Source organism: Dendronephthya gigantea, unplaced genomic scaffold (genome assembly GCF_004324835.1).
Source record: "Dendronephthya gigantea isolate DGI-Jeju-01 unplaced genomic scaffold, DenGig_1.0 000068F, whole genome shotgun sequence".
NCBI classification, from domain to species: Eukaryota; Metazoa; Cnidaria; class Anthozoa; order Malacalcyonacea; family Nephtheidae; genus Dendronephthya; species Dendronephthya gigantea.
In genome coordinates, this window is record NW_021163078.1 from 1,121,120 (window position 1) to 1,143,165 (window position 22,046).

Consider the following 22,046-nt stretch of genomic DNA (forward strand, 5'->3'; position numbering starts at 1 on the left):
AGCATGCGCAAACTGCTTACAATACAACTCTGTTTGTCTGCCCCAGTGGTCTACCCTGGTTTCGCAATCGCATTTAAAGAATGCCACGTGGGTAGAGTGGAGAGTGGGCCCGATTGTTGAAAAAATAAATCTCGACTCTCAAAGAAAGGTATTTTTGTTGAAATAATTCTCATTTTATGGTTGAAGATTCAATAGCTTTTGAAGGCAGATCATACTACAGTGTTATGTTGGCGTTGTTAGACGATCTGGGCGCTGTTGAACGGTAGGTTTTCATCTCTGTTTATGGCGTTATTTCTTACAAACGTGTCGTATTTTCCTGACCAAATTTCCTCACGTGTAACAAGTCGAATGCTAATTCCATTCGCTTTTCGTTTGAATGTTCGTATTCTTTGGTTTAGTTTTGTAGATATCACTATAATCTTGGCTTTCGTCGATAGATTATTGTTTCAAATATGTCTATCAGGTCGATTTTGTAAAGTTTTCGGACAAAAATGAATGTTTCTTTCATAAATGTCTACGTGTTATAAGTTCAGTCATGTTTAGTTCATAGTCAATTGTGAGATTTATTTCACTATAAACTGTTTTCACACTTGATTGAAGAAACGTTTTGATGTGTTTTATCAGCAGTAATCTACTAAACCCAATCTTGATATGATATATCAAAATAGATCTCAAGGTCAAGAATTATATCAAAATATAGTTAAACTGGTTCATTAATTTCCTACCAGCAGACACGCTAAGAGGAAATTTGTGTCATTCCAGGAAGTACATTGTTTGTTCTCAATGGCTGAATAATTTACTTCTACCTTACACCGCAACATAGGTGTCCTATTTTGGATCCTAGCGAGTATTGCTCTGAGGAATCAGATTCCTATACAGTGTATAATTCTCCAGCCAGCAGTTGTATTGATGACCCAAACATTGCTGCAGAAGTGGAAATGTAAGTATAAGACTTATTGGAAATTAAGTTAAGAATAAATAATAGATGTTAGAATGTAAGAAATGGTTTATCTAATTAAACAAGTGTGGTGGCCCTGTTAAGATTGTCTTAAACAGTTGGGCCTAACATATAACAAATTTCACCAGGCAGGAAGTTAATTCCTTTTTCTTACCTTCCTTCTCATTTTTTCAAGTTAAAAAAGTGTTTTGAATAACTTTGCATTTGTTTTGAATTGCTTGTTTGGCATATGAAAAAGCACCTCGTTTAAAGACTGACCTTAGTTATTCAAAAGCAATGATACCAGTATATGAAAATCACTATGTTCTACAAATGTTCTTCAAAGCCATTTCCAGAGAAGACGTTTCATATAATGGACTGTAATAGTTTATTTTTGACAAATCAACAATTTTTCTTTCTAGATCAAAAGATTTAGCAGATGAGGAGTTCTCTTTTTATGAACAATGTTTAAGCAACCTTGATGCTGATCTGAAATCATCTGATCCACTACCTTGGGCAAATCTTGCACATCTTGGTGACACAATAACAGAATTTTCTTTAAATGTGAGTTTACCAAAATATTTCATAGTAACCCATAGAACTGTACCAACTAGTAGGTCATTTCAATAGTCATTTTTTTCATGTCTTAGTAGGTGGAGAAATAATATTAAATATACATGTTAAAATGTTTCAGGAATGTAGAAACAAGCAGACAGAAGGTGAAAGCTCCCAATCTGGAAGTGTTTGTACAGGTATACCAACATTAATCTATTATTGGTTTGTTTTTTTTCAATATTTTCGTTTGGGGTAGGGACTAACTATTCAGTCTATAATCACTTCCGAAGAACAATGTGAATAGAACTAAAAAGTACTTTCTTTACAGATGACTACTGGAACAGATGTAATTCATGGGTTAACAGTACAACAGTTGAAGACAAATCATATGATAAAGAATGTACACATAAATCACAATCAAAGACGAAAAGGAATTGTAATGGAATAAGAGAGTTTATGGATAAATTATCATGGTAAGTTTCATACAGATGTTTTACTGGTGTTATAAGGTAATGGAAATTAGAAGAAAGGGATCACAATCCTTGTCAATGTTTCATTGTTAATTATTAATGCCTAAAGCTTTATATTATTCTTATTTTTTAGGAAAGAAATGACATCTTCACAACAAAGAGAGACAATTGAGCATTTAACACAAATAGTTTCATCAACGATGGGACTTCGTGAACAACTTGATGTCATAAGAATACTCAATCCAAAGGCAGTTGTTTCTTCAACAGATACAGAATTTGAAATAGGTAATTTTGTACAACTTGTAAGCTGTTAAACTTGGTAATGTTGTCATTTCTGAGGCTTGAATGTCAACTACTATGATCATGTCTGTTTTCTAGATTTGGAGTTGTTAAATTGTGAGAAATTAGAAAGAATTCGAGAATATGTAAAACAACATGGTATTCAGACAGGTATGCATTTCTTTTTCATTTTATATACCTTGTAATAGGTTTAATCACCTAAACTAGTTTATACTGTGTTTAGTAAAAAGCTTAAAGAATAGTCAAAGGCCAGTCAGAAAAACAAAGGTAAACTTTGCAATTCGTAGCCATATATGTTTTTATATAAATTGCATTAATGACCAAATATTGATTAAATCAAATTTTTTGCTGATTAATTGCTTGTTTTTTATTTATTTAGCGGAAGGACCTAAATCTTCACAGAAATAAGGGGAAAGTAGATAAAGAACAAAATGCATTGTTATCGCGTGTGTACAAGCAGTTACTAAAAGAAAAACGTAGTGGTCTATTTCATAATGAACAGGTATTGTTTCAATATGCCATGTAAATTGAATTTTTACTTCAGTGAATTGTGGTGAACTTTAGTAAATATCACTCTTCTTAGAGTAAGAAATTTGGGAAACATATTTAGTTGGGTTTTTACTCTTTTAATCATTCTACTCTTTCTAATCTCAATTTTATTGGAATTGCTTTTGCATATCTTTTTTTGAATGTGTTTGTATTCAATTTTTTTGTGAATTCTCATTCTCAACATTGCCATAAACTCGTTTGATCTTTCAGGTGATTTCGATTTCCAAGACGAAGCTGCAACAAACTAGCCAAAACAGTAATAATGAAGATGATGATAATGATGATATGGAAATTGATATATTACATTGAATGAAACATGGTTATGGAATAATTTGACAGACTATAATTTGGCATAATTGAAAAATAAAATTGAAATTTGCATTCATTTTGTGAGCAGTACTATGTGTTACTCTTTATAAAAGTGGAATGGGAGTTATGCACAGTTTGATTTTAGGACAAAATTAACTAATTTGCCTAAAAGTTACAATATACTTGTACTTTTATGGGAACCTCTGAGTGTTTTATAAAAACATTAGTATACACCCGACTATTGTCTATTACAATTGGCTACTCAACCATTGCCTATTCGTGATGGTGAACGTTTGGGAAAAATTCGCTCATGCGACCGTATAAAATTGAATTAATATTTTTTGCTGTAATTGCGGTGTATCGATTATTTTCTTGAAAGTAATATATCTAGGTGAAGGGTATATATTAAAACAATTAGACAACTCGGTCTCGTTGTCTATTTGTTTGTGGAATTTTTGTTCAATTATGGAAATTCGAACTTTACTTGATTGAAATTTCAAATTTGAAAGGGGAAGCACTGGTAAGCAAATCTAAACAATATGGCGGAATCAGCCGAAGAAAGCGATTTACTGAGAATAACACCATTGTGAGTGTAGATCTTTGCTCGAAAAAACATTTTTTAACCATAGGGTATTATTAGAGTGCGGTGTGAACTAAGATGCAATGTACCTCAATGAAATCTGTTTGTGGATTTGTGACTTATATGTCATCGTGTGTGACTTTCCATGAAGCTACACACGTGTTTGCTATTTCACATTGGAATGATTGGATTGCATAGGTTAAGATTTATATTCCGAAGAAATCGTTAAATCATCAAAGTGTTCCTTAACACGATTGTACTTAATATGCAAGTGGTTGGTATTTTTAAGCTCCCGAAGTCAGCTCTTGAAATCTTTCATTATTTTGGCTCATACTATACTGCACAGTACTGACAGTAGTGAGCAAATGATACGAAATTGCAGATATTTGTTATCGAGAACAGTGACAACAAATACAGTGATCAACTAACTTAATGCAATATTACTGTGTCTCAACTTGACTCCCACACACCTTTGCCTGGCTACCTTGGATTGTCTGATATTGCAGCATGAATATGAAAGATCTCAAAATGTTTTTATTTGCAGAGGAGCTGGTCAGGAAGTGGGAAGATCATGTCATATACTGGAGTTTAAAGGCAAGAAAGTTTTGGTAAGATTTTTTTACTCAGTATCTGTCTAAACTTAATCTTCAGTTGTAAAGATTATTGCCAGTTCATCATATATGTCTATTGTACATACATATTTCAGTTGGATTTTGGAATTCATCCTGGATACAATGGCCTTGATAGTTTGCCATTTGTTGATGAGATTAATGCAGAAGAAATTGATTTATTGCTCATTAGCCAGTAAGAATACATTGTTGTATATTACCACATATATATAGTGTAACCTTTAGGTCTGAGATCAGGGGCCGGTTGTTCGAAAGGCGTTTAGCTTAAATTGTGGATAAGCAAAAGTTTAAAAATATTCTCATACATCTTGTGAATGATTGAACCTGCATCTTATGCAATAAATATGTACTTCCATTGAAAATTAAACTATTTATATTGAAATATTTCAGTTCAGCTATTCAATAAATAGATAATTTTGTTTTTTATTAGTGTTACAATAAAGTTTATGACACTGTATATTTTGCCTTTATCTGTCCAATTCTTTATCTTTTTTGTATGCACACTGCTTGTTATTGTAGTTCTTTTCGAAACAAATCAAAATTAAATGTTAAAAATTGTTTTAGTTTTCATTTGGATCATTGTGGTGGTTTGCCATGGTTCCTGGAAAAGGTGACGGCCATAATTCTTTGTAATTATTTTTGACTCATCAAAATAATGATGTTTTACTGCCGCAAATTTTATTGCAATTATCATATTATCTTTAATTTTTACAGACTACCTTCAAGGGACGTGTATTTATGACGCATCCTACCAAGGCTATTTATAGGTAATGTACTGTATTTTGAACTTCTTAACATCACAGATTTTCTGTAGTAAAATAAAAAAATATTTGTCTTTTAGATGGCTATTGTCTGATTTTGTTAAAGTTAGGTAAGTCAAAACTGAGTTAAGAATCCTGCCAACTAGGGCCGTGGGTGTGATGAGGTGCTTTCTATGCCCATGTCTTATATCATAGCCTTTAGCCCCGGGCCACTTTCAGCCCCCACCCCACTTTTAGCCCCGGGCCACTTTTAGCCCCCACCCCACTTTTAGCCCAAAAGAAAGATTGTTATATTTAGTAATATGACTGCGGAACAGATGTTATTCACTGAGAAGGACCTCGAAAAAAGCATGGATAAAATTGAGACAGTCCATTTTCACGAGGTAACGTCCATATAAGTACGAGGCGCAATTTATAACTGAATATTTCACGCAATGAAAAGTGTTTAGTTTCCTGTTTAGTTCAGTCCTGCGATAACTTTTTGCCATATGTTTAGATTAGTTTCCTGAAGTCACATTTTACTAGGTGTGCTAGTTTAGTAAGTTTCAGTCGTTGAATTTTCATTGTATACTTTAGTTTCCTGCTATCAATTAGGTCCTAAATATTACTATAGATAAGTGTATAGATAGCTTACCCGTCATTATATTTTCTACGGAGTGTATACTTGGGTTCCCCGACATACATTTACTAAGGGCCTGTTCATATGAGACGGGCCAGCCCGGTTCAACTGGAAGAGTATAGTTCAGTTTTCCGCCATAACATTCCTGCTATTACATTTTACTAAGTGTATAGTTTAGTTTCCCGCCATTACATTTAATTACGAAGTGTAACTACATAGTTGAGTTTCCTTCCATTTCCCGCCATTGCATTTAATTAATTACTATATAAGTGCGGAGTATATAGTTTAGTTTCCCGCCATTACATTTAATTACGAAGTGTAACTACATAGTTGAGCTTCCTTCCATTTCCCGCCATTGCATTTAATTAATTACTATATAAGTGTATGTAGTTTAGTTTCCCGCCATTACATTTAATTAAATACTATATAAGTGTATATAATGAGTATATATTACATTTACCCGCCATTACAATTACCAAGTGTATAGTTTAGTTTCCGTCATATATTAGCTACATTTACAATACTAAGTGTATATATCTTAGTTTCCTGCCATTAAATTTTACTAAGTATATAGTTTAGTTTCCCGCCATTACATTTTACTCTAAGTATATGGTTTAGTTTCCCGCCATTAGCTAAATCATTACATTTTACTAAGTATATAGCTTAGTTTCACGCTATTAAATCATTTACTAAGTATATACTACATTTTCCCGCCATTACAATTACCAAGTGTATAGTTTAGTTTCCGTCATATATTAGCTACATTTACAATACTAAGTGTATATTTTAGTTTCCCGCCATTACATTATACTATAAAGATATAGTTTAGTTTCCCCCATAGTATTTATACTAAGTGTATAATTCAGTAAAAATGTAATGGTGGGGACAATACTTTATACATTTGATGAATTGTAATTGCGGAGAACTACTGTAAGCTATACACTTAACAAAGTGCATGAAATAGCAAGAAACTAAGTGACACACTTCGTAGAATGTTATGGCGGGAAACTAAATCGTAGTTATATCTTTCCTATACACTTTAGGAGAAAGAAGTGAATGGTATTAAATTTTGGTGTTATCACGCAGGGCATGTGTTAGGGGCGTCCATGTTTATGATCGAGATTGCAGGGGTTAAGGTAAGCTTGCTAAAAACTGCCCTTAAAAAACAGTCTTTATATATGATAGCCATTTTTCCTGAAGTCATTCGTCCCCAACCCCAAGGTTTTTGGGTCCATAATTACACCTAATTATTCACTGCTCATGAAGTATATTTTTTTGCCATTCAAAATTTATGGTCATACACAAACGCAGCATAATTTGTCATGTTAATTTTTTATTCCATTTTTATGCTGAGCTAAATATTCTATTTAGATATTATATACAGGAGATTTCTCACGCGAGGAAGACAGGCATTTAATGGCCGCAGAGATACCAAATGTTACTCCCGATGTTCTTATTACTGTAAGCTGTTTTACCATCTATAAACCTAAATATCGCAAGCAAACCCTTTGTGTACATCATCAGTTTGATCACTGACCCTTCCTTCCACTTCCTGGTATTCTGACCACCTTTGTTCAATTTATAGGAATCTACATACGGCACGCATGTTCATGAACCAAGAAGTGACCGAGAAACAAGGTTCACGAGTGAGTTGATGTTTTATATTAGCAATCTTATCCAGAAACGAATCAACATTTTGTCATCACTTGTGTTTTAGATACCGTTCATGATATCGTCAATCGTGGAGGACGATGTTTGATTCCTGTGTTCGCCCTGGGAAGAGCTCAAGAACTATTGTTAATCTTAGGTAGAAGAGAAATGTCAAAGAAATAGAAGTGGACAGGAAATATATGTAGTTTTATTTGCATTAGTTCAAATTCTCCTTTTAGTATGGGACATCTGAAGGGCACTGGGATGTTGGCAAAATATATAACGTGAATAGTATTCGTTTTAAATTGTATATTTAACAGCCTCCTAACTTGCATTCAACAATTTTCCTTATAGATGAATATTGGCAAAATCATCCTGAACTTCATGACATTCCTATCTACTATGCTTCATCGTTGGCTAAAAAATGCATGTCAGGTACATACATTAATACTCGATAATTCTCGTCATTCGGAACTGTTTAGCCCGTCCTGAATTGACAAACTGTTATTTAATTGCATAGTTTATCAAACGTATATTGAAGCAATGAACGAAAGAATACGAAAACAGGTATGTCCCTGCTTTGTGTACCAATTTTGTTCTCTTTAGGTTACAATACAGCGGCACTTTTTGCTTTATAGATTTCAATATCCAACCCGTTTGTCTTCAAACACATTTCAAATTTAAAGGCAAGTGTACTTTGTGTATAAGTTTTTCGTCATTTCGCTAGGAGGATTTTGAAATTAACTTACAACTAAAAATCGCTGTGTGTATTGATGTTAAATCTGCAGAGCATGGAGCAGTTTGACGATATAGGTCCTTCGGTAGTCATGGCAAGTCCTGGTATGATGCAGGTTTGTTGAAATAGAATACATGCTATACTTAATAATATATTTATATTGCAGATTATCCAATCAGAAAATTGGATTATGTAATCATGCGATTGATCAAAACTTCCCTTGGGGGTATTATTCCATGGAACTCCCCTCTCTCCAGATCTATAAATGATTTGCATAATTTACGTTGGGCAAATGGAAAATGTAATTGGAATTTCATATGTTGTTTCCCGCCTTTTTAGAGTGGTTTGTCACGCGAGCTGTTTGAACTGTGGTGTGCAGATCGTAGGAATGGTGTGATAATTGCTGGCTACTGTGTCGAAGGGACCTTGGCAAAAGTGAGACTAGAAGAATTTACACATACAAAGCTTTTGCTATAATGAAATATGTTCTTTTCTCAGATTTCAGAAGACTGATATTATCATGACCGTTAATACTATGATGAAACAAATGAATTTTCTATTTTTAGACTCTTATGACCGAACCAGAAGAGGTTCCAACTATGTCTGGACAGAAACTTCCGAGAAAATGTTCCGTAGGTAAGGGAATTTTTCACGATGTGTATACACAAATATTTTGGTAGTTTTTTCATTAATATCAACCCTACGAAAGCACGACAGACCCTGGGTACGAGGTTGTGATGTCAATTGCTCTTATCTTTTTTTCTTTTTTACATGGCACATGAATATTTCTTACGGATTTTGTACCACCCCCCCAGCAAAGGCACATGACCACCACCCACCCCTGTAAATCCATCTCTGACCTTTTTGGTCAATGTGGTAAAACTGCTTTGCTCCTAGATTACATATCATTCTCGGCGCATACGGATTACGAACAAACAAGCGAGTTTATTAGAATACTTGAACCACCGCATATTGTAAGTGTATTTTGGGACTGTTACACTCACTGATCACCTTTTACCTATGAATAGTGAAACATGGGGTCAGTTGGTTTCCTAAAATAAAGGAAAGGGATTAAAGGTTGGGATTAGAGTTAAGTATCATTATTGATAAGGATATTGACCCGAGGCGTGTGAAAATACACTGTTATTCTTCTCCTCAGGTACTAGTCCATGGCGAACACACGGAGATGGGTCGTCTGAAAGCTGCCATAATTCGAGAGTATGAAGATAAGGTATGGGTGTGAGTAGCTTTAAGTCAATTCCATATGAAATATGGTTTGACAAAATGTGGATTAACAAAAATATTGTTTTTGTTACAGGGAACCCATATTGATGTATATAATCCCGCAAACTGTCAGAGTGTAGAACTGTATTTTAGAGGAGAGAAGATGGCGAAGGTACTAAAATACTAATGCATCTGTTTCAAAATGCACTTTATCTTTCACTGCATGAAAATTGTTGAAGTTGTATTTTTGGTATCAGTCTCAACTCCTGCTTGAAGCAGCTTAAATTTGGTTAGGATTGATCAGAGTGAACAGAGGTCTGATCTTATTGGAGACCATCTTATACCCTAGGTGATGGGTTCATTGGCATCAGAGCCACCTTCACATGGAAAGAAAATTTCTGGATTGCTTATTAAACGTGGCTTCAATAATTATCACTTGATTGCTCCTGGTGATCTACCAAGTAAGTTGATATTATTTGCACATTTCTTCATGCTAAAGGTCTGTTCACACGATCCAATTTTGTTGGATCCAATTCACCTCTGATTGATGTTTTAAAGTCTGTTGGCTTTATATGTGTACGAGCAGCAAATCCACTGAAGCCAATGCAGTACTGCTTTATCAATAACCGACTATATTTCATACGTCAGAAGTGAATTAGATTCAACAAAATTGGATCGTGTGAACAGACCTTAAGAATCCTGTTAGAGAAACCTATCAATGTTAAAGCTGGTAAAGTAATGGTTAAATTGTCAACTTTAATTTCTCGTTTTTAGACTACACAGACCTAGCTACGAGCACTGTTAGTCAGGTAAGATATAAAGTGCCGAAGTCCATAATTCTTTGCAACGCCACAACTGCAAAAGGTGGAAAATAGATTCTAAAAGGCCTCAATTTTGCACAATAAGAGGCGTATAGAAACTAGAAAGCTATGCATTAACCCTCTCTATTCTTGTAACGCATTTAGAGGCAGATTGTTTCATACCATGGAACATTCTCATTACTTCACCATTGCTTGCAACAACTCACTGGAGATATAGAACAGTTCAATATTCAAGGAAAATCAGCTCTAAAAGTATTTAACGCTGTTACTCTCACACAGGGAAAAGATTCTGTTACCATCGAGGTACATACACTATAAAAACTTTGAGGTGGCGTAGAATATGGAGTCAATAGTTTGAACTTAACGTACCACCCTCTGTCAATCAAATCGGTCATAAAAGATCCCTTGTTTTTTCAGTGGGTGGCCAATGCAGTGAACGATATGTATGCTGATGCTGTTTTGACTGTGGTTTTGCAAGTAGAGTCTAATCCTGCTGCTGTGCAATGTAAGGGTCGAATTTGAGATTACGCGGGTAGTAAGTGTGAAACGCTAGTGGTCTTGAGTATCTACAACCCTAAAATGAGTATGATCTCGAACGTTCTGTAATAAAATATAAACTTCTTTCCAGTAACAAGTTGTAAGAGAGGCGAAACTGGTGTTTTCAAGCAAAGGTTAGTGATGTTGCATTCCCAATCATAGAGAACGCTATGCGAGGTTTTCTTTAGTGCCTTGAAGTTACAAGAATCTTTATGAAATGAAGAGAATTTCGTATCTAACCTAAAATACCTGGCTTGCAGATTGGTGAAACTGTTGAAAGAAACGTATGGACATGATAATGTGGCTGCACGAGCAGATCAAATCTCTATTCGACTAGAAGAGAACAGTGCGGCTTTGATAAACGCGAATACTAAGGTAAGGGTCCACCTGCACGCCTGCAGGTGATGAAAAAAGTCAAACTAACGAAGGATTGCCAGAAAATGAATTATCCAACTACAAATTTTTATGTACAGCTTCAAAAATCCAGTATTTATACGACAATATTAATTTTCTGTTGAAATTTACCATGGCAGACTTATAAAGAAGTGATGGGAATCATCCACAGTTTATTGCCCCAAATACGTATATGAAGTCTGGTTTTAATTCACACATTATATTGACTTTTGTTTAGCCCTTAATGGAGGCGGTCTAACGTAATTCAGCTAACGCATTGCGATTAATATCGTGGGTATGTATTGATTGTTTAGGAAATAAAATGTGAAGATGAGTTCGTTCATGGCAACTTGGTAGCGATGGTAAATAGACTATCCAGAGTTTGTGGTGTATGATGTTCTCCAATCACTCTCATAGTATGTATCGAATAGCATGTATATTGCTGTTTTATAGCAGATTACTGGGGGTATAATTTGCAGGGGGAAGCTTCTAACTTGAGGTTGGTATGTAAATAAGCATTCCAACCGAGGTTGCAACAAGTAGTTGTTAAGTAGACTCAGTAATGTAAACAAATGCCTTGTTTACATGACGCATTTTCTAAGATATGATATTACTGTCGGTATGTCTGATGAAATATTGCTGGGGCTTTTGCCATGAACAAGGATGCAATCCTAAGCCAGGTAATCCCGAATGGCGGGAAAAGACTGGGACTAGTTGTAAAATAAAAGTCCATCTCTCGATCGAAATATACTTAATTTAAGTTTTGAATTTATATCAGGCTATAGTTCTTATAACTAAAAATAATCACAAAATTTCTACTAATTTCATAAAGATTAACAAAAGATATCATCTTTCTGAGCGCTGATTGGCTAAAAATTGAGCGCGAAATTGCCTGGCCTAATATGGATATGATTGAATGAAACGCGTTTTAAACGTTTTTTTTGTTGTATTTATTTTTTCACATCATCTTTGCATCTTTAGCCGTAGGCTATACAATTTTTAATCTTTAAATAGTCATAAATAAGATCTATAATTTCATTATTCATGAATCTGATTCTTTGGATGTGCAATATTTTCGTTCGCGACAAAAAAATCACATTCTCTTTTCACGTAAACCAAATATTACACATGCCAAAAAAAGTCTAATGAGTAATGGCGCTTTCTAGCCTCCTCCGAGGGCATCTCTTATGCATTAGAAAAATGCATATTTGGCTTGGGCATAAATACATAAGAGATGCCTGCGGAGGAGGCTAGGCGCTTTCAATATCATAAACTATTAGGACAATAATTTAAATATGTTATAAATACATGCTACGCATCACTTTCACTACATTTATATCAGTTAGGTTGGCGCAGGAGCGCTAGAACGTGCATTAGAAAATTCTTTGCCGTTGCCATTGTGTACGCCGGTCGTTTTCGTCACAGGAGACACAGGCGCTACAGCATATTTGATATTAAGGTCCATTGCTTTGGCGATAATGGTTTCGCAACTTTCTTGTGGTATCTATATACCAAAGAATGAAAAGATAAAGTGAATATAAGATTCGCCTGATCAGATGTAAACACAATATTTTCAACAATGGCAATGTATGTTAACTCATAAGTTCATTACAACTATAAACTATCAATGGAATTTTACATACTTGTGCGAGAAATCGAAGGACAGGTTCTGACGATTTCTTGGAGATGAGAATTTGTCGAAAGACAACTAATATGGCGACTGCAACATAAGCTAATATCGTACAGGATCCCGCTATAACTCTATCCCAAATCCTATAAAACAAAGGCACTACAATAGTCAGGCGGTAAAAATTGTATTATCTAAAATAGAATGGCCGAAAAAAGTTTAGCTGAAAGATATTGTACTAAACCTAAGGATTTTTGAACAAGTTCTACAGCTATTTCATGTTTCTTTTCAATTAAAAGAAAAATTAATTAAAAGGAATTTTCTGTGTAGTTTAAATTAGTGAATAACTTTCCAATTAGGTAAAAAAAACAGGGTCAAGAAAACAGCGAATCCCTGTCTTAATAATATTTTCATCAAATGTGGTAAAACAACTGCCTCTGTTTTTTGTCTTGTCTTAAGCAGTTATACCATATAATTATTTCATGAAAAAAATCATTTACTGCTTGCTGCAATGTCACAAAAGTATCATTTGACCTTTCTAAAGATAGGTCATTCAAATCTTCCGCAAAAAAGCTCTCGAACCATCGTTGACAAGGGAGTTGTTTCCATGCTCCAATACTGCAAAGATATCTACAAAGGTCAGGATCTTCTGCTGTAAGTCGTTGTTCAAAAAGTTCTACCTACAGAAAAAACCACCGTATTATTAAAATGATTAGTGCCATTAATAAAGTACATTTAATTTTGCAAGGGGTGGATCCAACAAAATGGGATCCCTTTTGCTTTGTGTCTTACCAAACTTTTTAATTGCACATCAAATGTTTTCTGTAGTTTGAAGAATTTTGTTGTTGCCCAGAAGCAGTCTTCAATATCTTCAAATATTTCGCACATTAACTTTGCTATGGAAGTCAACACCTTTAGTCTTCTTTCTAATTCCTTAAGTTAAGATTTTTACAGTAGAAAGCATTCATTTTGGAAAAAAAAGTACTCTTTTATATTCATTTTAATTGACTAAGTATATGAGAATAGAAAGACCCTAGAAATATAGTTAGAATTTAATTCATCAGTTCTTTTATAGAAGTAAGTAATTATTGAGATTTCATGCAAGTTTAATTAATGAAAGTTCCTATTCCAATGATGCTCAGTAAAATAATCAAATCATACATGCCTGATTTTTTACCTCTGATGGTTGCATGAAACCCATTTCCCCTTCATTCAATAAGTACATTTGAACGATCTGTGATGGAACGCTGTCATTCTTTTCACTAAGTTTTCGTATAATCTTTAAGGTGCTTAACAAATGTTCCACCTGCTCTGACTGCTGGATCTTTATAAACTTGTGACTCTGTTGATGCCTTGGCAGTATACCTAATGTAATTTAAACATGTATATCAGTATATGCAGATAATATGTTGCACTTTTCAGAAGCTGTTGAAACAGTTGATACATGCTATGCATTATTTGGGATGATTTCTCTCTAAGTCCTTTTAATATGCCAATTAAGTAAATTACTCTCCTTAATCAAAATGGCAACATGATGATAAAAATCAATTGTGATTTTTGGCACTTCTCTCAATGCATGTATAGTCTAGGCAATTAATTTCAAGTTGAATTATACACACTTCAAATTCGAGCCAGGAACAGTTGAAGGAAAAATGGGTCAGCTATAGGTCTTCCGGCTGAAATTGAACCTATGCTTTTGCAATCCATTGAGTGGCAAGATGCATTCTGAATGCATGTATATTCTAGGCGATTAATTTCAAGTGGAATTATACACACTTCAAATTAAAGCTAGGAACAGTTGAAGGGAAAATGGGTCAACTATGGGTCCTCCGGCTGAAATTGAACCTATGCTTTTGCAATCCATTGAGTGGCAAGAGCATTGCACCGGCATTGCAAAAGCGTAGGTTCGATTCCTGCCAGAGGACCTATAGTTGACCCATTTTTTCTTCAACTGTTCTTGGCTTTAATTTGAAGTGTGTATTATTCCACTCGAAATTATGACATGATTATAGTTGTATTTTGTGGTTGAATGAATGCTGTGACATATTATTGTGAATGCGATTAATTTATTAATTTTTATTTGACTTGTTAGTTAGAAAGAGGATTCTAAGTGTCATCTAAATGTCTGATTCAAACATTTGATGTGTCAATATTCCATACCAAGTAAAAGTTTCCAAACTATTGGTCTTCTAATTGCTGGCAATCCAAACTGAAGGCAGAATGTCTTAAGTTTGTCAAGATCTAAAACAAAATCCAGGGTTGCACTTTGAATAGAAGTGTTGCCCAGCCTGATAAGCCAGTGCCTGTGCACCTGTCAAGCAATGTTTGTACCAAGTTGTTGTAAAAAGTTTCGGGCAAGCTGTAAACGAGTCAGATGGCATTATCATAGACTTAATTATTACAAGACCATTCTGACAAGTCTGATACAGCTATGATAAGGTTGTAAGGATATTATATAATATTTCTACAAGACTTGTTGGAACTTGTTACAATTTACAATTTGTTACAACTTGTTACCATTTCCTACTAATAAGTTGTGATTGTCAATTAAGCTTGGCACAAACTGCAAAAAACAGCATGTTGGAAGCTTGTTTGCAGATTAGTTTATACAGGATGTGGGATTTTCCCGTGTGTATGGTTTTAACGATGTAATATCTAGTATTTAAGCACAGTGACAGTAAGTCTCCTGGCCGTATATTTTTATTATTTTACCAATATCATCATCTTTAAGTAGTAAATCCAATGCTTTGCGTTGTTCTACACCTCTTAAACCCAAATTCTCATAATACCACGATCGAAAATTCCTCACGTCTCTGTCTTTATCCAAAACGCTGTACATTTCATTTCGTTTCGGTATTTTTTTTTACTTTTTATATGTGTTTTTGTCACATGATGAACCACTGAACTTGTTCACAGATGAGACTTGTTTATATCCCTGTTACGTCATCCTGCCTAGTCATCGCGTGATCGCGATTCGTAAAAAACGTAACGCTGGTAACGCAAGTTTATGTTCGTCAAACATTCGGACTGTCGGAATCTGTCGTTTCGGAATTCGGAGTGAGCGAAGTGAAATAAATTATCTACGTTTTTGTTGTTGTTTAAAATAATCTCAAAAGGTAACATATAATTCTATCAACGTATACTCGGTCGGGTTAAAATGAGCCAAAGTTATAAATGTTTTAAAGAAAGAAAGACGTTCGGTAAGTACATTTGAAATTTTAGATCATAAAATACATTTTCTTTTATCACATCACGTTTTGATCTCTCTCGCTATGATAAACGCAGACAAAATTGCGTGAATTGTTAAAATTTAATACGAAAATATATTTTGTTTTTTAGCGGCAAGAAAGCGCGATTCGGAGGGGATTACAAAACAGTATCCTGACAAAATTCCTGTGAGTCTTTATATATATTTTAACAGTGTATGAGCAAACATACGTCATTTTGTTTATATTTTGCTAGTGGGCCCGTTGCCATATTTGATAAATTAAAGCTTTCATATACAGTGTTTTTATACGTTGTATTGTAATCTATGTTCTCGTTTGTATGTTCACAATACTGTATGAATGTACAAAAGTAAAAACTAATTCCATTTTAGTAATTTTCACTTTCTGTTATTGTGTAAGTATGCTTGAATAGAGATCACCAAAGGAAAAGATGTTCTCATTCCACATTCGGTTTCACACTCAGTCAATATGTTACACAATAGTTACATATTAAACCAAAGCCATTGATGTGGAAACATTGTTTCCTGCTAGAAATATATCTATCATTTAGAGACATTTGCACTCATGATAAACTGTTTATTCTTGAATGAAGTGAAGGGAATGTTCTAGAGACATTAGGAAAACCAGACAAAAATAATGCTTTCTTAAATAAGAGACACAATTGGGAAATAGCATATGCCATAGTAAACATTTGTTCCTTCAAGGATCGAACAGCATCAAGGAACATCATTTGTCAATCACAATAAAGCTTCTGCAACAATGTCTCCTAGTTTGTTAAAGGCTAAAAGAGATGTTCTATACAATCCTAAAACAATGTAATTACCTATACAGGCTATAATTGCAAAATAGATGTATTCACCGAAATTCATGAAAGAAATGAATTTTAATGAGCAGCAATGTTTTCAATTACAATTTTGAAAAGGCATGTGCCTTATATTTCATATTCAAAAGGATTCATTGTTTAAAAAGTTTTCATGGCATGTGACCACCACATGCTAAGTTGCTTGTGCACTAGAGAGCTTGTTAGATATGTGGCTACTAAGCTAGACATTTATAATTTGTGTCAGCTGTTTATATATCCCCATGGCCTTCAGTCCCTAGAAAAACTTCTTTTGGTGTTAGTGATATGTCCTGGGCCTTGGACTTTTATATGTTTATATATACTTACATACTATCAAAAGTAAAGGTTAGAATTACATCCAGGCCAACAGGGTCATGGTGAACTGCTTTTTGATACATTTCAAATGTTTTCTTCCTAATGGTGATAAGCAAACCATTGAAAAAATCAATGTTAACAGTAAATCTGTTGATCTTTTAAGGTCATTGTGGAGAGATATGCATCTGAAAAAAGCCTGCCAATTTTGGATAAGATTAAGTACCTGGTTCCTGCAGATTTAACCATGAGCAATTTGGCAAGCATTATCAGGTCAGTGATAATAGTAATGGCCAACAATTATAGCTTTAACAAGGGCAGTAATTTGTTTTTGATTTTATCATTAATTTACAGTACCATTTAGCAATGGTTTAGATTTTGGGTAAAACATCTAAATTCTTAGTCTAGCAGGAAATACTGCTAACTGATCTGATAACTAACCTACAATGAATGTAGAATTACCCTATTCAAGAGTTGTGTAATGCATTTTGGGTTTTTTTAGACGTGGCACGTCAGTTGTTATCAGTGGCATGGCAAGAAACATAATATTACTTTAAGCCCTTTAGGGAGGGGGGGGGGTTGGTTAGAATGAAATTATTTGGAACTTTAGCCTCCCTAAAATATGTAATAGAGTTGTTGTACTTTGACTTCTGTGTGGAAATATTTATTTTCAATTTGCATAATTTCATATAGGAAGAGACTTCAGCTGAGTCCCACACAAGCTTTCTACCTGATGGTGAATGAACGAAACATGGTCAGCAACAGTCTGACCATCGGTGAACTTTACAGAGAAGAGAAACATGAGGATGGTTTCCTTTACATGGTGTATGCGTCGCAAGAGTCCTTTGGTTGAATGTTGCCCACTGTAAATATATTTCATATATCACTCAGCAGACATTACATAACATGTGGAGACCTGATGCTTGTGAAATTATTGGTTTCAACATTAACCTATGTGTGTCAGCATGTATGACTGGTTATATATGTAAAATATAAAAGTACCTTCATTAATGTATAGTATTTGAATTGTATACAAGATATTTTTAGTTCTGCAGTAACTCTGGGAATTTGGGGTAAAACGTAATACAAGAGGGGACAAAAATTAAATAAGTGCCTAATCATTAGCAAATGTTGTCTGAATCGTCTTCATTTTCAAGCTAGAGCAAGGTCTGAAGGTCACATCACAGAGTCGCACTTTGGTCACACTGAGGTTTACAATTTTCCATCATTGAAAAGGATATTTTATACGTAAAACATCGATGATCGCGCGTCGAATGCGATGCTAAAATTATAGAATACTGAAGCTTGATCTTTTTTATTCGCTTTTTACCACTCGGATGTCTCAAAAATGAAATATATCAGTACCAGCAAAGGGGGCCCTTTAAATGTTGTATTATAAACTAAACATTGTCGATTTGTAGTAAAATTTGTTATAAAAAAAAGCAAAAATTGGCGTTTGTTGCTTCACTGTACCAATTTAAAGTAACAATTTAAATAGTCCGATTGGACCGATTTTTTATTGGTTAAAATAACTAAAAACATAATTTTTAGTTGTTTTTAGGTTTACCAAATAGAATTGATAAAAAAAGAGATGAATCTAAGACAACCAATTTCAAATTAGTTATTTTAACAATCTGTTTTTACAGAGTTATTTATAAACTTGTATACGTACGAATTGAACACAAACTCAACGATAGACGTACATTTACGTCATTGGCTGTTTATGCGATCAACTCGTAAACTGATTATTTTTTATTTCCTTATATAACAATTTTAATTGTTAATTGACAATTTTTTATTCTATAATACAACATATACGTCAATTGCAGTTTTTGCGATCAAGTTGTCAAATCATTCTTGCTTTCTTTATAACAATTTTAAATTAATTTGCATGTAGATTTTAGGGGCTGATTGCATGGTGTCCTTTCAGGCCGGGCTGAGTTTCAGCCAAGTTTCAGCCTGGTGTGTTTAGGACACGTCAGAATTATTTTAAGACCGGGCTGAAAGTTCATCCCCGGGGCGGAGTTTGTGAAGGCTGGTACTGGTAGTAGACCTATTTTGATTCTTCGAGCGCTTTAAAATCCCGAATGACACAATAACTTGACCTTTAAGGGACTATGATTGCATCTAAAAATGAAATAATGAATTTTTCTGTCCGGATTTAAGTTTGTTTACGATTACATGACAACAGTTTTGGGCTTTCAGCCCGGGATAAAACTTCAGCACTCAATGTAATCAGGCCCTTAGGCCTTACTGCCTTAAATTTGACTTTGAAATTCAAAATATTTATACACAAAAATATCAAATCTTATTTTAAGCGTGTTTCTTTGATTGTTTTTTATTCATGAGAAAAAGATAGGATCCGATCAGTAGAACTCGAAGCGATTATAGAGCTTAAAATAAACACAAAAGTGTGATAAAAAAAGACATGAGATTGCGGGGTTCAGTTGAGTAGTTGCTAGTAGCTAATACCAGTTTAAATAATTTACCGTTTTATGGTTTGGTTGGGGGATGGAAAAGGCTTTATTTTTAAGGGTTTTGGGCCACGAAAAAATATGAAAAAAATGGAAGGGGCATTTGGAGTGCATTTGTGGTATTAAAGGTCTGTTTACACGATCCAAATTTTTCAAATTTAACTAAATTCTGATCGATGCAACCGGTTGATTGCAAAGTATAAGTGCAGCAAATCAACTAAAGCTAATGCATTATTGCTTTACCAATACAGATCACGTCCCATACGTCAGAAGTGAATTGGTTGCGACAAAATGGACCGACCGTTAGGGCAGGCACGAAAAAAGCTGCATTTTTGATTTCATGAAAGATTTATATTAATCTTCTTGTTTTGCCTTTTTTCAATTAAGAAAAATTTACATTATTTTTATAATTATTTATTTTTGGGTGTATCAGCTAACGTGGGAAAGTTTAGCAAAACAAAATATTGCATGCAATGTTTTGGATGAATATACATAGTCATGGAGCCACGTTTTGAGCTAAAATGTGGTCTACCGCAAAGTTTATGTTTCTCTAATTGCTATGTTAGGAGATGAACCGCCCTAAAGTTGTTTGATTGCCCTTCACTTGGGCGGAAAGAACCTCGTGATTGCAAACAAACACTTGTAGAAGTGAAAAACACCTTAACCAAAAACAATTATCTATAGTATATTGTTCCATAAATGGAACAGGTGATATTACAAAACAGCTGACAGGCACATGACTACAAAAGAATGCTTTTTCCGAATTGCTTATCCCAGCAGATTTTTTTCATACTGCATTCCCTTGCGGTTTATTTTATACTGTCGCAAACAAACTTTGTAAATCACAAACTGCATGTTGCTATAGACATTTTCCCTCTCTTTTATTTTACTCTCATTCATATGCCCACCACTTGGTGTAATATGGCCATCGGCAACCCAGCCAACCTTGTTTCAATTATGTTTGTGTGTGTTGTGGTGTGCTGTGTTCCTCAGTACATTGTTTTGTCGAGATCGTTGATAAAAAATAAAAGGATCGGGCATCGATAAATATCTAACCTCAAACCCTTAAGACAAGCCACATTCTCCGTCACATGACACTATTTCTGGCATTTGTGTTATTTTTAATTTTTGCCGGATGCGCGGTTAATCAATAATGCAAAAGTGAAAGCCAGTTAACTCGTGCTTTCTTTACTTTCATATTTTTGTTTCATAACTCCATGCATGGATATATATATATGATAACTTGTAAGTGTTGATGTTTGTGCTAATATTTCTCGTCAATTGTCTAGACATTTGAAGATCAGCTACTGGGTCAGCGCCGATATTGCGGGCTCATCGCGTCTAATGCTCATATTTGGCCTTAAACTTGTTTATCGGTACTTCTTCACTTGTGTCGAATCGATGGCGATGAACGTATTTAGCGATATTTACTCCGTTTTTTTCCTTCTGGAGATATAGTTGCTCAGCAACAGCATAGTTTTGGACAACTGTTCACAGTGGCATATCATGGAAATATTGGACAATTTCCACTGTGGTGTATCATAGAGATATTAGACCTATTATCTGTCATTTTTATGTAGTATATTACATATAATATTGGTTTTCTCCGAATTTCCGACGCCATCATTGCTGTCCTCTCGTAGTGACAATTCATTTTGTGAGAGATCACATTAAACCAATCAAATCATGATCAATCAGCTAATCTCGTGATCTCGAGTCTCGACACTTCAGCTTCCTCTTCTCAGCTTCGCTGCTTAATTAAATCCCGCGTTGTACCCAGAACGAGCACATTCTTATCGCTTGAGCGGAGCATTTTAACAGTGGAAGACGAAAAATGGTGCTCTTGATACTGTAAAACACTTTAAAACAGTAATGCGCGCATTGTGATTGGAAATGTAAAAACGAACACGAGTTTTTCCCTCATTTCATCTCAGTTGTGTGAGTCAACGGAAGTTGTACAGCCCACACACCCGTGGTAAGCCTAGTGTAAACAAAAAAGTCGTTTCACTTGTTCGAAGTGAAATTCTCGTGGAAAAATGAGGCCTGAGTTTTAAAACAATTGAAGCCCTTTTATCACTAAGTAAACAGGATGACACTCAATAGTCTAGAAGCTAATAATCTATATGTTATAGTAGTTTATCAAATGTTCGACTTCAACAACTGCCCAAAATTCAAAACAAAACTTCTCATCCAAATCCAAAGGCTTTCTTCAGGAGAATTAGTACGTTACTCCTTACTGAGACGGAGGCTTTTCGGTCTACAGGTCGAGAATTTGTTTTTTCGTATTTAATTAGGCAGTTATTGAATTACACTTGATGTCAACTAAATCCGACCAGTGACCACATTAATTTTTATACGCACTGGTTATGGAAGATTTAAAGAAGAAGAATTGACCAACTATTACACAACAAAGGTTAATCATTTTAAAGATATTTTTTACAAATTTTGATAATGATTTACGACTAACCACGATCACAGTTATTCACCTCTTTTCC

At 34.5% G+C, this 22,046-nt stretch overlaps 4 protein-coding genes across 7 annotated transcripts; 3 read left to right on the forward strand and 1 right to left on the reverse strand.

The window, feature by feature from the left end:
- Positions 1-116: 116 nt before the first annotated feature.
- Positions 117-3,175, forward strand: LOC114531126. The gene is made up of 10 exons (XM_028552775.1): positions 117-262; positions 824-940; positions 1,360-1,501; positions 1,632-1,689; positions 1,821-1,965; positions 2,096-2,247; positions 2,341-2,412; positions 2,486-2,529; positions 2,642-2,764; positions 3,022-3,175. The coding sequence occupies exons 1-10, from the start codon at positions 177-179 to the stop codon at positions 3,118-3,120; spliced, it is 1,038 nt and encodes a 345-aa protein (XP_028408576.1). The 5' UTR covers positions 117-176; the 3' UTR covers positions 3,121-3,175.
- Positions 3,176-3,637: 462 nt separating this feature from the next.
- On the forward strand, positions 3,638-21,123 carry LOC114531104 (cleavage and polyadenylation specificity factor subunit 3-like). Of its 3 annotated transcripts, XM_028552751.1 has the most exons (28): positions 3,638-3,706; positions 4,245-4,308; positions 4,407-4,504; positions 4,894-4,939; positions 5,044-5,096; positions 5,171-5,200; positions 5,389-5,473; positions 6,753-6,845; positions 7,081-7,170; positions 7,295-7,355; positions 7,427-7,516; positions 7,714-7,794; positions 7,880-7,926; positions 7,998-8,045; positions 8,148-8,210; positions 8,435-8,530; positions 8,662-8,731; positions 8,993-9,069; positions 9,255-9,326; positions 9,414-9,491; positions 9,669-9,780; positions 10,094-10,128; positions 10,285-10,443; positions 10,558-10,645; positions 10,769-10,811; positions 10,938-11,052; positions 11,385-11,486; positions 20,841-21,123. In XM_028552751.1, exons 1-27 carry the CDS (start codon positions 3,660-3,662, stop codon positions 11,463-11,465), a joined length of 2,022 nt encoding a protein of 673 aa, XP_028408552.1. In that variant the 5' UTR covers positions 3,638-3,659; the 3' UTR covers positions 11,466-11,486; positions 20,841-21,123. The 3 variants fall into 3 exon arrangements, with proteins under 3 accessions (XP_028408552.1, XP_028408551.1, XP_028408553.1); XM_028552750.1 differs by lacking the exon at positions 20,841-21,123 and having other exon boundaries at positions 11,385-11,983; XM_028552752.1 differs by lacking the exons at positions 3,638-3,706; positions 4,245-4,308; positions 4,407-4,504; positions 4,894-4,939; positions 20,841-21,123 and having other exon boundaries at positions 5,056-5,096; positions 5,408-5,473; positions 11,385-11,980.
- On the reverse strand, positions 12,026-15,610 carry LOC114531107 (TBC1 domain family member 7-like). Of its 2 annotated transcripts, none has more exons than XM_028552756.1 (7): positions 15,410-15,610; positions 14,858-14,938; positions 13,863-14,062; positions 13,490-13,630; positions 13,232-13,377; positions 12,714-12,843; positions 12,026-12,574 (listed from the first exon to the last, which is right to left on the reverse strand). In XM_028552756.1, the coding sequence occupies exons 1-7, from the start codon at positions 15,534-15,536 to the stop codon at positions 12,413-12,415; spliced, it is 987 nt and encodes a 328-aa protein (XP_028408557.1). In that variant the 5' UTR covers positions 15,537-15,610; the 3' UTR covers positions 12,026-12,412. The 2 variants fall into 2 exon arrangements, with proteins under 2 accessions (XP_028408557.1, XP_028408558.1); XM_028552757.1 differs by having other exon boundaries at positions 12,029-12,574; positions 13,875-14,062.
- Positions 15,700-18,514, forward strand: LOC114531109 (microtubule-associated proteins 1A/1B light chain 3A-like). Its single transcript, XM_028552758.1, has 4 exons — positions 15,700-15,897; positions 16,037-16,092; positions 17,244-17,350; positions 17,771-18,514. Exons 1-4 carry the CDS (start codon positions 15,855-15,857, stop codon positions 17,928-17,930), a joined length of 366 nt encoding a protein of 121 aa, XP_028408559.1. The 5' UTR covers positions 15,700-15,854; the 3' UTR covers positions 17,931-18,514.
- Positions 21,124-22,046: the final 923 nt, after the last annotated feature.

What these genes read in the sequence shown, in the direction of transcription:
- LOC114531104 (XM_028552751.1), top strand. Translation starts at nt 3,660, where the DNA reads ATGGCGGAATCAGCCGAAGAAAGCGATTTACTGAGAATAACACCATT. An exon ending in AGAACTATTGTTAATCTTAG is followed by an intron (nt 7,517 to 7,713) that starts GTAGAAGAGAAA and finishes TTTTCCTTATAG; the next exon opens with ATGAATATTGGCAAAATCAT. An exon ending in TGATAAACGCGAATACTAAG is followed by an intron (nt 11,053 to 11,384) that starts GTAAGGGTCCAC and finishes TTGATTGTTTAG; the next exon opens with GAAATAAAATGTGAAGATGA.
- LOC114531109 (XM_028552758.1), top strand. Translation starts at nt 15,855, where the DNA reads ATGAGCCAAAGTTATAAATGTTTTAAAGAAAGAAAGACGTTCG. An exon ending in AGTATCCTGACAAAATTCCT is followed by an intron (nt 16,093 to 17,243) that starts GTGAGTCTTTAT and finishes TGATCTTTTAAG; the next exon opens with GTCATTGTGGAGAGATATGC. An exon ending in AATTTGGCAAGCATTATCAG is followed by an intron (nt 17,351 to 17,770) that starts GTCAGTGATAAT and finishes AATTTCATATAG; the next exon opens with GAAGAGACTTCAGCTGAGTC.
- LOC114531126 (XM_028552775.1), top strand. Translation starts at nt 177, where the DNA reads ATGGTTGAAGATTCAATAGCTTTTGAAGGCAGATCATACTACAGTGTT. An exon ending in ATCTGGAAGTGTTTGTACAG is followed by an intron (nt 1,690 to 1,820) that starts GTATACCAACAT and finishes CTTTCTTTACAG; the next exon opens with ATGACTACTGGAACAGATGT. An exon ending in AGATACAGAATTTGAAATAG is followed by an intron (nt 2,248 to 2,340) that starts GTAATTTTGTAC and finishes TCTGTTTTCTAG; the next exon opens with ATTTGGAGTTGTTAAATTGT.
- LOC114531107 (XM_028552756.1), bottom strand. Translation starts at nt 15,536, where the DNA reads ATGTACAGCGTTTTGGATAAAGACAGAGACGTGAGGAATTTTCGATCG. An exon ending in ACTTAAAGATGATGATATTG is followed by an intron (nt 14,939 to 15,409) that starts GTAAAATAATAA and finishes ATTTTGTTTTAG; the next exon opens with ATCTTGACAAACTTAAGACA. An exon ending in TCCTTCGATTTCTCGCACAA is followed by an intron (nt 12,575 to 12,713) that starts GTATGTAAAATT and finishes TTTGGTATATAG; the next exon opens with ATACCACAAGAAAGTTGCGA.